A 10,264-nucleotide genomic window follows, 5' to 3' on the forward strand; every position below is an offset into this window, starting at 1 on the left:
TAAACGCTAAGAGACATGCCCCTCTGCAACATTTGGAGGCCAATTCTGCGCCCGGGTCGTGCGGGTGCCTTCACTGCCTTCATTACCGCAGCATCTGCATGCACCCCACGCACCTCTTTCCCACGACGGCCCATCCCTCTCCAAATCAGCGCCTTCTCAAGCAAGTCTGACCCTGGATCCGGTTGGTCAATTGACTCAACCCCCGAGCTATGGCGCCCGAAAAGCTTTGATTCCGCCCATGCCGTCATCCAACACGAACTCCAAAAGTACAACCTTCGCGATTGGGGCTTCGTGATTGTCCGCTGCACCTACCGCTCGCAGAAGAAGTGGGACAAGTTTATCGCCCTCGCTCAGGGCCACGCCCGCGACTACTTTGAGGAGTGTCAGATGCCACCCGTCCACGAGCGCCTGCGCTGGACCATCACCGAGGACGCCGCGGCGCTCGAGGGCGCCAACATCCTCGAGACGAGCCGCCGGTTTGAAGACTGGGCTCTTAGACCCGGAGGCCTAGGCGTGCAAGAGAGGCAGGGCACCAAGTTCCCGCCTGGGTGGCGTTCAAGTTTACCTTTACACTATAACTTCTTCCTGCATGTCGACGAGGAAAGTTTGGAGAGCGTGATGGAGGGCCCAAAGAAGGGACCTGAGGGGCAAGAACGTGGGTATTTCTGCAAGCTTGTAAACTCGGGGACCGTCTTGTTGGCGGAAAAGGCTCAAAGAAACGATTGGGACAACGTCCCCGCAGAGGACAAGGACTCGGAGGTGGGCCTTGTGGCGGAGGAGGACCTGCACGAGCTGAGAAAACGAGTCAGGATCGATAGGCTTATTAGCGTGGACGCGATGCTCGAAGAAGATACGGAGTGTTGGTATGACCTCCCAAGGGATGATGAGGACATTATCGAGGCCTGGACATGGTGAGCTATGCGGTTTATATATAGGGTAGCAGCACGAAAACGGCACGAGAATAACTCAGTGGCCCTTTGATAAAGACCTATAAGTGGCTGGATCCTGCCGGTTGTGGTAAACTGTGTGTGTAACTGCAGTGAGCAATACTAACTGTTTGTAGCTTGGAGCGAGGCTGTGTGCATCTGTGGTTTGGGAACCCTTTCACCATCGCTTCTGTCTCCTAACATCACACGGAGACTCCCCGCTGTCCGAAGCATCAGTCACACGCGCGACGAGACACTCCCGTTATCTTCCTGAACTGTCTCAGCATCGTCGCCCGCCTAGAACATGTCTGTAGGTCGAGGCCCCGCTCCCAATATCCCAGAGCTCGGTACGGTCTCGACGATTTTGCACCTCAGCTTGTCCTCTAAGTTAAACTTAGGTATTCTCGTCCACAGAAGGGTCCCAGCGGATGTCGCCATATAGCTGAACTGATTGAAATCCAGCTTCCCCTCCCCTTTCCTCCAGGCTATCTGCAAATGACTTCGAGATTTGTGCAATACCGGGTTCGCCCGTTTGGCTACCGGTATCTGCCCCAGAGATTCCGGTGGATGGTGATACGCATGCCAAAGTTTTCACCTTGGCACTTTGGCAGGGAACTTGGTGCCCAACTGGAGATTGACGGTTTGAACAAAAGTGCTTTGGAAGGCAACGTCATGGTCATTAGGTTGTTATGAATGTTTTGAGCAGCTACCTAGTTTGGCATCTGCTGAGAAGGTACAGTACAACCTCAGGGCTATGCTGTTAAGAGCGGTAGTCGAGAGGACGATTTTTGGGTGTGAAATACTTCCGTATTGGCGGCAATAACAGATATCTTGGCCGCAAGATCAAGGACTAAAGGTACCGCGGCCGTGAGTGAGCAAGTACCGCATTCACATCGGTACTGGTATGTACCCTTACCAACTAGGTGCAGAGAGTAAGTGTTTGAAATATGTAGATCTAGGACATGTGGTAGCCCACTGCAAACTACCAGCATCCTCACCTTCAAAACCACCATCACATTGTACCCTAATCTCTAATTCGTGCTCTCTCAGGTGCTTGCTGCAGCCTCCAAGGCGTCGAGACGTAGTTGAAATTCTTCTTGCGGGAAATGACGGTCCGGATGCAGCATCCACTCGGTGAGTTTATCAAAGTCGCGGCAGACATGAGTGGAATGGGCATCCGGGAATTGACCGCCAAGTTCATGATGCACCCAAGAAATCGTGCTGATGTCAGAATGGCACATGATGGTCTGCCGGAGGTTGTCGATGCAGTGCTCTATGTTCCATCACTGTTAGTCTGATGATGTTGCCAGTGGCGTCCTCAATTTCAGGAGCACTCAGTGCCCCTGAGTTACCTTGACTCACCCAAGTGAACCCAGTACTTCTTCTTCGCGGCGGGACTCATTCCCCTATCAGCTCCGTACCGATCAGGGTACAGATGCTTCCGCAGCAGATCCTAGTTACGACGATGCGTTAATTCCTACAACGGCCCGTTTGCGCGAACTTGAGAAGGGCAACCCTTACCAAGCAATGCAACTGGTGATAGACCTCCAGGGCAATGATGTATCCGTCCTCCTCCCCCGGAATGGGCAGGGTTTGGTTTGGCAGCCTGTCAGCATCTAACTTGGGGATCTTGATGACGCCGATATCTGAGCCGTTCATGTCCAAGTTAGCTTCCACCTGGACCGAAATTATGTTCTTGATCGACGAGAGTAGCTACTGACCGATATAAATTTCCCTCCACGCCTTGTCGACGTCGTCGTTTGGCGGGCCTTGCCATTTAGTGCGGTCCTGGCGGAAGTTGTTGTGGAACACCACCTCCTTATATTCAATTGCCTCCAGGGCCGGCGAGAACACCTCTGGTACCGTGTTATACTGGAACTTCACATTGTCCGGAGCATAACCTGTAATGTCCATGTCAACGTCATATTTATTCTCTGCACACGAGACCATGGTGGTATGCGGCGTCAGGAAATATAAGATAGGGGCAGCTCACTGTGGATCTGGTACAGGCGAGGGCAACTCTGAGCAAACATCTCTCTCACCAGCCAACCAAGCGATACTAATCCCAACAAGCCTGCCAGTACCGCTGTCCACATTCTCATTCGCAGCCGGGCTCTCCTAAGGTCATTGCGGAGGCTTTCAATGACAACATTGTCTTTTTCTGCGGCAGGCAGGAGCTTCTCACTCGAGTCGGACGATGCTCTAAGGGTTTCGTATACAACCTTGGTGTCTGTTGGCACAAATTTCGACTTGATTTGGGTGAGTATTGTTGTAAGCCTCTCCATCTTGCTATCCGTCCGAGATCAAAAGCGGGCTTGGTGACAACGAGACTGCCAGAGACTCAGAGCTGCGATTGTTGTTTTCAGCCAGGCCGAAGTCCAGCCCGTTGAAAGAACAGTTAGGATGGCCTGCAGAAAAACAAAGACATGAGGCGGGGCAATGGGGGGTGAATGCCGTCGTGAGGGGGCAGCTGGAGCTTCCGTATCTGCTTCACTAGGAGGGGTCGCCGTGGAAAGGGGCAACGGAGCGGCGGGATGCAAACGAGGGGCGGATATTTCGCCGTGGAGTTGCAAGACTGGAGTGTTGGTTACAAGGTAGACAGGGTGTATACCAAGGAGAGGAATCATCAGGTAGGTAGGCTTAGGAGCCGAAGAAATCACCAATTGATCAAACTTCAAGATATGACGCATGTACCTACTGTACCTACTTCAAGAGTGTCCTTGATACGATACTAGAAGATGGAGCGAATTAGCGAAGTAACGAAGCGCAACGAATACTACCAGACATGGACCATTAAAGCAGTCGGATACGTCGGTATGATGCAGCTAGATTATTGTCTGCCAATGACAGCTCGAGTAACCCAAGTCTACGATGCAGGATTCGCCTGGTAAGTGATGTTACGATCCTTCCTCCACCACAACCTAATGCTTGTTTCTCAGAAGAAGCCTTCACTTCAACTGGGGATAGCCCACCGTTTTCATTCCGTTTCGGAGTATCTATAGCGTGATTTCATTCACAACTAGTATCGACTGCTGCATGTTCCAGCACTTCCGTGATGCACCAAACAGAAAGATCAACTGGATACTCCGAGGGAGCGCCGGCAGTAAGCATGGAGTTTCTGCAATGTAGGCGCATATATTCCAGATTGTACGTGCAGATCTAGCTCAGAGATAGGTTACACTAACACTTGACTGTAGAATGTTGATCAATATTGGCAATCTCTAGGTAAGGTAGGTAGGTACGTTGACTCTTTATTAACACTCCTACTTAATCGGCCCCTTTAAACAGAGCTCAGAATCTATTTACTATACTGTATTCTGCTGTAACCATACCTTAGTATGAATACCTAACTTCGAAGTGAATGTAGGTATTCAAGACTCAGGTATTGCGCATATTTCCGGATACGCGGAGTACCTATATTAGAAGCCGAATATCATGGGCTATCATAAAGGCATAGCAGACTAGCAGTACACTACCTCAAGGTGGAGGTTGGGCACAAGCTTTTTCGTCCATCTGCATAACCAGGTGATCGCCGTGTAGTACAAACCAAACAATGGTCGATTTAGGTTGATCATCATGGATTCTGTGATGTCTAGCCCCGCCTGCGCCGCCCCCAGGTTTTGTTACCTGACCTGTTGGGCTTCGGAACATACAACCCAAATGACGAACTTCAGTTCATCGGCATGTAGATCAAGATCTGTGCCACGCGAACCATGAATTTGGAACGATAGACAACGGTCAAGTCTAGCCAATGCCACCGCCTTCTCGGCGAAGATACCGGATAGGTAGGGACGTTCACTGATATCCTGTTCCAGGTACAGTACCGGTATTCTCTGTAAGTAACTCCGAGTCATTGGACCCACGGCCACATAGTAGCTTGGTTCACTGGGTGGGGGCCGAAAGCCTACGTCAAGGCCACGATGACCGTCGTGACATTCCCCAGTTGCCCCTTGGAAGTTCGGCACGGTAGGACTCTACGACGGATTTTCAAGTTGGCGACCAGCCATCATGGAAGGGGTACCTACATACATGGCAGATGCGGACTTGCTGCTTCCAGTCCTTGATTCCACCCATTTGATTTTCTCTCCTGATCCTCCTCAGCGCCGAGCCTGGTGAAGCTCAGGAGCACCTGCATTCGCCTGGCGCGCCTGGCTCATCTGCTCTCTCAGCTTGCTCCGATCCAGTCACCTCTGCTGGTACGCTGGTACTGCTGCCTTGAGGGTCAATATGGTGACTTTCGCCTACCACAAGCTTCCTATTAACCCCAATCACGATGACGACTCGCCGACAAGTACACCATCGCGGGCTGCTGCCTTACCAAAAGTCATATCGCGCCGCAGGCCTATACTGCTAGGCCTTACCGGGCTTGCCCTCCTCACAGTCACCTTCGTTTCCATCATCATTTGGGCACAGCATTGGCAGCAGCATGCCAGCACGACGACCAGGGCTAGCCCAGAGGAGTGCGGCCTGTCTGCATCAGAAGCCCGACAGCGCGGCTGCGTCTTCGACGCGGTGATCATGGGTTGGGTGCCATGGCGATGCTACGATGCCGGCCTCGCAAGGGACTTTCTGGCCGAGAAGGACTGGCCTTTCTATCGCGGCCCGGGCTGGAAGGCGATGGACAACACGAGCGATGCCAGTGATAGTGGCCTGCGCATGCCCTTGGAAGAAGTCTTGCGCGGAGAATGGAGCACGCTCTACGTCGAGGAAGAATTTTATCTATTTCAGTGCACTTACACATGGAGAAAGACGTGGCAAGCTGCCATGAGCGGCGGCATGTTGGATGGCTATGTCGGGGATTCGCATCATACCAGTCACTGCGAGATGTTGATCACGAAGGGGCCACACTTGGACAAAAATGTGTACATGAAATATGCTAGCTGTCCGTGGGTTCGCTCCGCTGACCGCGGCAGATTCGGCTGGTATAGGGTGATCGACGGAAACAAGGTGTATAGAGCCGACGCATAGAGAGACGGAAGATGTTGATTGTAAGATGGCAGTTGAGTTAGTAATCACCCTTTGCGGTCGATTGTATTGGAAAGACTTTAAGAGCTATTGGAGATCAGCGTGAAAAGGGGCGACTTTCGTAGCTACTAGTGGCACTGAGTACCGGTAGTCGCATAGAAAAGGAATTGTCCCGTATGGTAGGAGCGCGAGACATATCGAACTGGCAAAGGTAAGGCGCCAACCGAAATACGCACCGATCTTGTGTTGAGCGTTCACCCGTTAGTTTGTCATTCTGACCTCGGGAGGACGTTATCCTGAGGAGGGTATCCGATACGTCCGTAGCTGAAAGTCGTTACAAGGGTGTGATAGAGCGGGAGGCTGGTGACATGGAAGGAATGCAGGAATGGTCGTGGTTACGAGATAGGGTTGCACTCTGGCGTTCTCCGGGCCGAGAGGCCAAGGAAGCTTAGCGAAGCTTGTTTACCGTAGTATGGTAGGATCCCGGGAACCACAGGAGATGCTACCACTTACTTAGTGTATGTACCAACCGTGCCACATTCCACCTCAACTTCAATGTCACCTAAGCACCCGTCTAAGGATCTTGGTTGTAGGTACCGTCTGGTCTCAGATAGGGCTAAGGTTCAACGGTTCAACTGTCCAGGTTATGATAACGTCCAAGCATGTTGTTTTCCATCACTGGCAGGGACGATCTCGTCTCGTACTTGGCAAGCGATTGGAGTACAGTAAAAGCGATGCCAGATTGTGCTTGTACCATCATGGTAGTCCAATTTTAGACTATCATTTACATGATTGCTACCTAGCACTACCCACCCAATAGCTCACTGAGCAGGAACAGCCTAACTGGTCATTGACTCATCAGATCACACCTCAAACGCCGCCGTCACAACACCTTGTCCGCGAATTTCTGGTCCCTATATGGATGTAAGTGAGTTGTACTCTCCGATAGCTAGTTCCTGTTTCCACTAACCTGTAACTCGGCACTCGGGTAGCAGACCAGGATGATTTAGTCGTTCCAAGTGATGACACCGTTGGTGGAGGCCTCGCCAGCCTCAGCCCGCTTAGCCTTCTTGTCGTTCCAGGTGATGACGCCGTTAGTAGAGGCGTCGCCGGCCTCAGCACGCTTGTCGTTCCACGTGATAACACCGTTGGTAGAGGCATCACCAGCTTCAGCCCGCTTGTCATTCCAAGTGATGACACCGTTGGCTGAAGCATCGCCTGCCTCAGCACGCTTGTCATTCCAGGTAATCACACCATTGGCAGATGCGTCCCCAGCCTCGGCCCTCTTGGCCTTCTTATCATTCCAAGTGATGACGCCGTTGGCAGAGGCATCACCGGCCTCAGCCCGCTTGTCATTCCAGGTAATGACGCCGTTGGTAGAGGCATCATGGTTCTCGTGGGCGATAGGAACTGCCAGAACGGCGCTGGTGAAGAGGGTGATAAGGGTGAACTTCATGGTGGTGATTTTGAGGGGTAGAGATGGGTATGGTAGGCTGGGTGTCTGGCTTGGAATGCCTTGGTTTCGGATTGACAAGAGAAGAACAGGTGATCTCTAACAAGAGCATCAAAGAAATCGAACCACTTTGGCCGTCGGGCTACGGCCTGCTTAAATGAGCGAAGTTCTCGACTAGTAGGTCAATGGGACATCGGGTAAGTAAGGTAAGGTACTGAGTTTCTCGTCGTCTGGCTGCGCGGTCCCTGAGCAACTCGAGTGAGTCGAGGTCCTTGCCACCACCGCCTTGACTTCCTTCAACGGGGCAAACGAGGTTGGTACATCTCTCGGTTAGGGAAGGATTACATTTCCCCGCATCTTGCGTTGAGGTGGGCATGTCCGGAACGATTTCCTAAGAGATCGGACTACTCCCCCGGTGGGCCCTCCTCCTGTACATTTACATGCAGATCACCCTGGGGCCACGGATTCCCGGCGGTCAAGAGGTGATACTCCTCCTAGAAGTGTCTTCAGCCTGATATTGGTGTACATCAGTACATTTTTCAATGTATACACGTAGGACTTCCCTTAGGAGCCTGGCTCATCACGACCGTGACGCCCCATCTGACTGCAGGCACAACTACGACGACGTCGACGTGGTAGTGGGGAAAGGAAGGCCGGGCGGCGGGCGATGGGGGTGTGTTTAAGGCGTCAGAGAGCCTCCGTTTTTGAGGTCAGCCGAGAAGATAATGTTTGGACGTATAGGCATAACACGGAAATAACCCTAAGTTCGTTGAAGGTCTTTCCGGAGGATTTCTACACCTTCCTTTCTGTACTTAGTCACTGGACGTGCAGCTGAAACTCCCTCATCAAAGCTCTGGACAAGGCGACTACTACCTAGGGAGAATGACTATGTAGTGTACTCGGGTAGTAACCTTTGGTTTCAAAAGCATACATGAAAACGCCAACATTCAAGTTTTCTAGGTTGGAGCCTTGTTGCCGGTTGGCGATCGTGAATCCTACCGCTTCTAGCTCCCTAGTAGTACTAGTTCCCGTCGGTCCCCAGTTAAGCGGAAGCTAGAGTTGCTACCTTCCGGTTCTGGTCATATACTTCGTGCCATTCGTTTGCATGTCTTTGCCTTCCTGCTGAACCGGGCTACTCGCTCCCCGAGTTCGGCAGGGGAAACGGAGGAATGCTTCGAAGCGCACCTCCGGACATCCCGTGCCGTGTGCCGCTGGTTGTAACAAACATGAGAACATGGCACATTGGTGTTTAGCAAATGTGTGTTTTACCTACATAGTAGTAGGTCCCTCAGGAAGATCCACGCAGTCGCCGCCGGAACCCCGGCCGGGACATGGAGCAAATACTGCCTGGAAATCCTTACATGCAGATCACCATCTGGACTCAATGGAAGCGGCGAGTTCAGGCAAGGGCAACTCCTCATTGACCCCGACTAATGACATGCACACCGAACGCTGAGGTATGTAAAGTACAGTTACTAGTACTCCAGTGAATCAATTCCACACAGGCCGCACAGCACCCTGGCCGTTAAACCTATCCAGCATAAACCCACGAAGTGCTTCAAAGTTTCGACAAGTATGCTTCATCTCCGACTCGACGTAGTTGCGGCCGAGTCCGGGGTAGTACTTGGCCGGTACGGGGGTCATATCCCCAGAACACATGATGAACTGCCGGATATGCTCAATGCAGTGATCTTGGTGTACCTGGGGATGACCCCCGTATTTTCCCTGAGTCATCACATCCGCTGTGCCGTAGTATGACGGGTTCAACGATTTGCGAATGTGATTCTGGGTTTGCTGTTAGCATGGATTTGGCTTGTTTGGACTCAATGTCACGGTCGAGACGGGACTACAATCATGGATGGGCATAACCTACCAGGCAATGCAGCGTGTGAAACATGTCGAATCTGTACCATCTCGTCAGCAACTAATAGTTTGGAGGTGATAAAATAGTCATGTTGTCCGTATGTCACACTTACCCTGCAATGTATCCCCCTCTGTCCTTGTCCCAATACTCGTCCGAGACATATTCCTCTCCCCAAGCTTCAATGGCTTCTTCCTTGGTAATCAGGACATAGCGGCCTAAATGCCAAGAGCATAAGTATAGATGCAAGACAGATCCTTTGAGCTTCACAGGAGCTTCGACTTACCCCAAGTGAGATTATCCCAGTTGTAATCGATTTCGGGGTGTAGCGCTGGGTCACCGATGAACAGCGGAGAACCGGGATTGGCAATGAACATGTTGCCATTCTCGTCAAAGGCGGCACCACCGGTGAAGCGTTGCTGCGAGACTTGTATAAATTCCTTTGCCGGGCCTGTGGAAGTCAGCAAGCTGCCCTTGCGTGTGAAGTCTTCACATATGCCCCGTATCAACGTACCAAAATCCGTGGCATACCCAGTAGCAAACGTCCCAAGCTCCTGGTTGCTCTGCCAGAGGTCATGATCTCGGTCGACGAGCATGCCAAGGAACAGTGAGAGCGAAGCGAAGAAAGCTGCGAGAGTCCATGGAAACACAGGCTGAGAGATCACACGCCACAGCCCGCGGGGCCGCGGCTTCACATCTGCTGGTAATGGATCATCACCGTCGTCCCTAAGAGACACAGGTGCGTACTTGGTTTTCTCGAGACTGACGGTCGGGAGCATGGTGCTGAAGTTGAACTCACCACAGTTGTGGGATTAAGCTGTCCAAGTCAAGTTGTCGTTCTTGAAAGCTTTGTAAACTGGGTAATTGGGGAGCCGACAGGTCATTGCACTGTCACGGCAGACAACCTAAAGGATGACTGATAGGTCACGGGATGGCAGACAGTTGAAGACTAGTGCAGCAACATTGAATGTATAGCAGGAGTATCAGTGTAACTCAAGACGTTTGGGGGCGAGGAAGGCTAAGTGGCTAAGAGGGAGGAAGGGAGTGGTGAGGAGCGGG

At 51.9% G+C, this 10,264-nt stretch overlaps 6 protein-coding genes across 6 annotated transcripts; 3 read left to right on the forward strand and 3 right to left on the reverse strand.

The window, feature by feature from the left end:
• N656DRAFT_785257 (uncharacterized protein) lies at positions 1-997 on the forward strand. The gene has a single exon (XM_064816340.1). It carries the CDS (start codon positions 16-18, stop codon positions 913-915), a length of 900 nt encoding a protein of 299 aa, XP_064665037.1. The 5' UTR covers positions 1-15; the 3' UTR covers positions 916-997.
• A 975-nt stretch (positions 998-1,972) lies between these two features.
• Positions 1,973-2,840, reverse strand: N656DRAFT_720048 (uncharacterized protein; the record flags this gene model as incomplete). The annotated part of the gene is made up of 4 exons (XM_064812420.1): positions 1,973-2,199; positions 2,289-2,379; positions 2,448-2,572; positions 2,648-2,840. The coding sequence occupies 4 exons, from the start codon at positions 2,838-2,840 to the stop codon at positions 1,973-1,975; spliced, it is 636 nt and encodes a 211-aa protein (XP_064665038.1).
• A 298-nt stretch (positions 2,841-3,138) lies between these two features.
• Positions 3,139-3,661, reverse strand: N656DRAFT_510208 (uncharacterized protein). The gene has a single exon (XM_064809895.1). It carries the CDS (start codon positions 3,614-3,616, stop codon positions 3,230-3,232), a length of 387 nt encoding a protein of 128 aa, XP_064665039.1. The 5' UTR covers positions 3,617-3,661; the 3' UTR covers positions 3,139-3,229.
• A 1,720-nt stretch (positions 3,662-5,381) lies between these two features.
• N656DRAFT_677787 (uncharacterized protein) lies at positions 5,382-5,882 on the forward strand (the record flags this gene model as incomplete). Its single annotated transcript, XM_064810511.1, has 1 exon — positions 5,382-5,882. A coding segment is annotated over one exon (501 nt), but the record flags the coding sequence as incomplete, so codon positions are not given.
• A 773-nt stretch (positions 5,883-6,655) lies between these two features.
• N656DRAFT_510222 (uncharacterized protein) lies at positions 6,656-7,555 on the forward strand. The gene is made up of 2 exons (XM_064809896.1): positions 6,656-6,815; positions 6,884-7,555. The coding sequence occupies exon 2, from the start codon at positions 6,914-6,916 to the stop codon at positions 7,445-7,447; it is 534 nt and encodes a 177-aa protein (XP_064665041.1). The 5' UTR covers positions 6,656-6,815; positions 6,884-6,913; the 3' UTR covers positions 7,448-7,555.
• A 1,280-nt stretch (positions 7,556-8,835) lies between these two features.
• On the reverse strand, positions 8,836-9,984 carry N656DRAFT_772555 (uncharacterized protein; the record flags this gene model as incomplete). The annotated part of the gene is made up of 5 exons (XM_064813942.1): positions 8,836-9,129; positions 9,218-9,248; positions 9,321-9,423; positions 9,492-9,656; positions 9,720-9,984. 5 exons carry the CDS (start codon positions 9,982-9,984, stop codon positions 8,836-8,838), a joined length of 858 nt encoding a protein of 285 aa, XP_064665042.1.
• Positions 9,985-10,264: the final 280 nt, after the last annotated feature.

Source organism: Canariomyces notabilis (assembly GCF_033297395.1).
Source record: "Canariomyces notabilis strain CBS 508.74 unplaced genomic scaffold N656scaffold_42, whole genome shotgun sequence".
Taxonomy (NCBI): Eukaryota; Fungi; Ascomycota; class Sordariomycetes; order Sordariales; family Chaetomiaceae; genus Canariomyces; species Canariomyces notabilis.

What these genes read in the sequence shown, in the direction of transcription:
- N656DRAFT_785257 (XM_064816340.1), top strand. Translation starts at nt 16, where the DNA reads ATGCCCCTCTGCAACATTTGGAGGCCAATTCTGCGCCCGGGTCGTGCG.
- N656DRAFT_510208 (XM_064809895.1), bottom strand. Translation starts at nt 3,616, where the DNA reads ATGCGTCATATCTTGAAGTTTGATCAATTGGTGATTTCTTCGGCTCCT.
- N656DRAFT_510222 (XM_064809896.1), top strand. Translation starts at nt 6,914, where the DNA reads ATGACACCGTTGGTGGAGGCCTCGCCAGCCTCAGCCCGCTTAGCCTTC.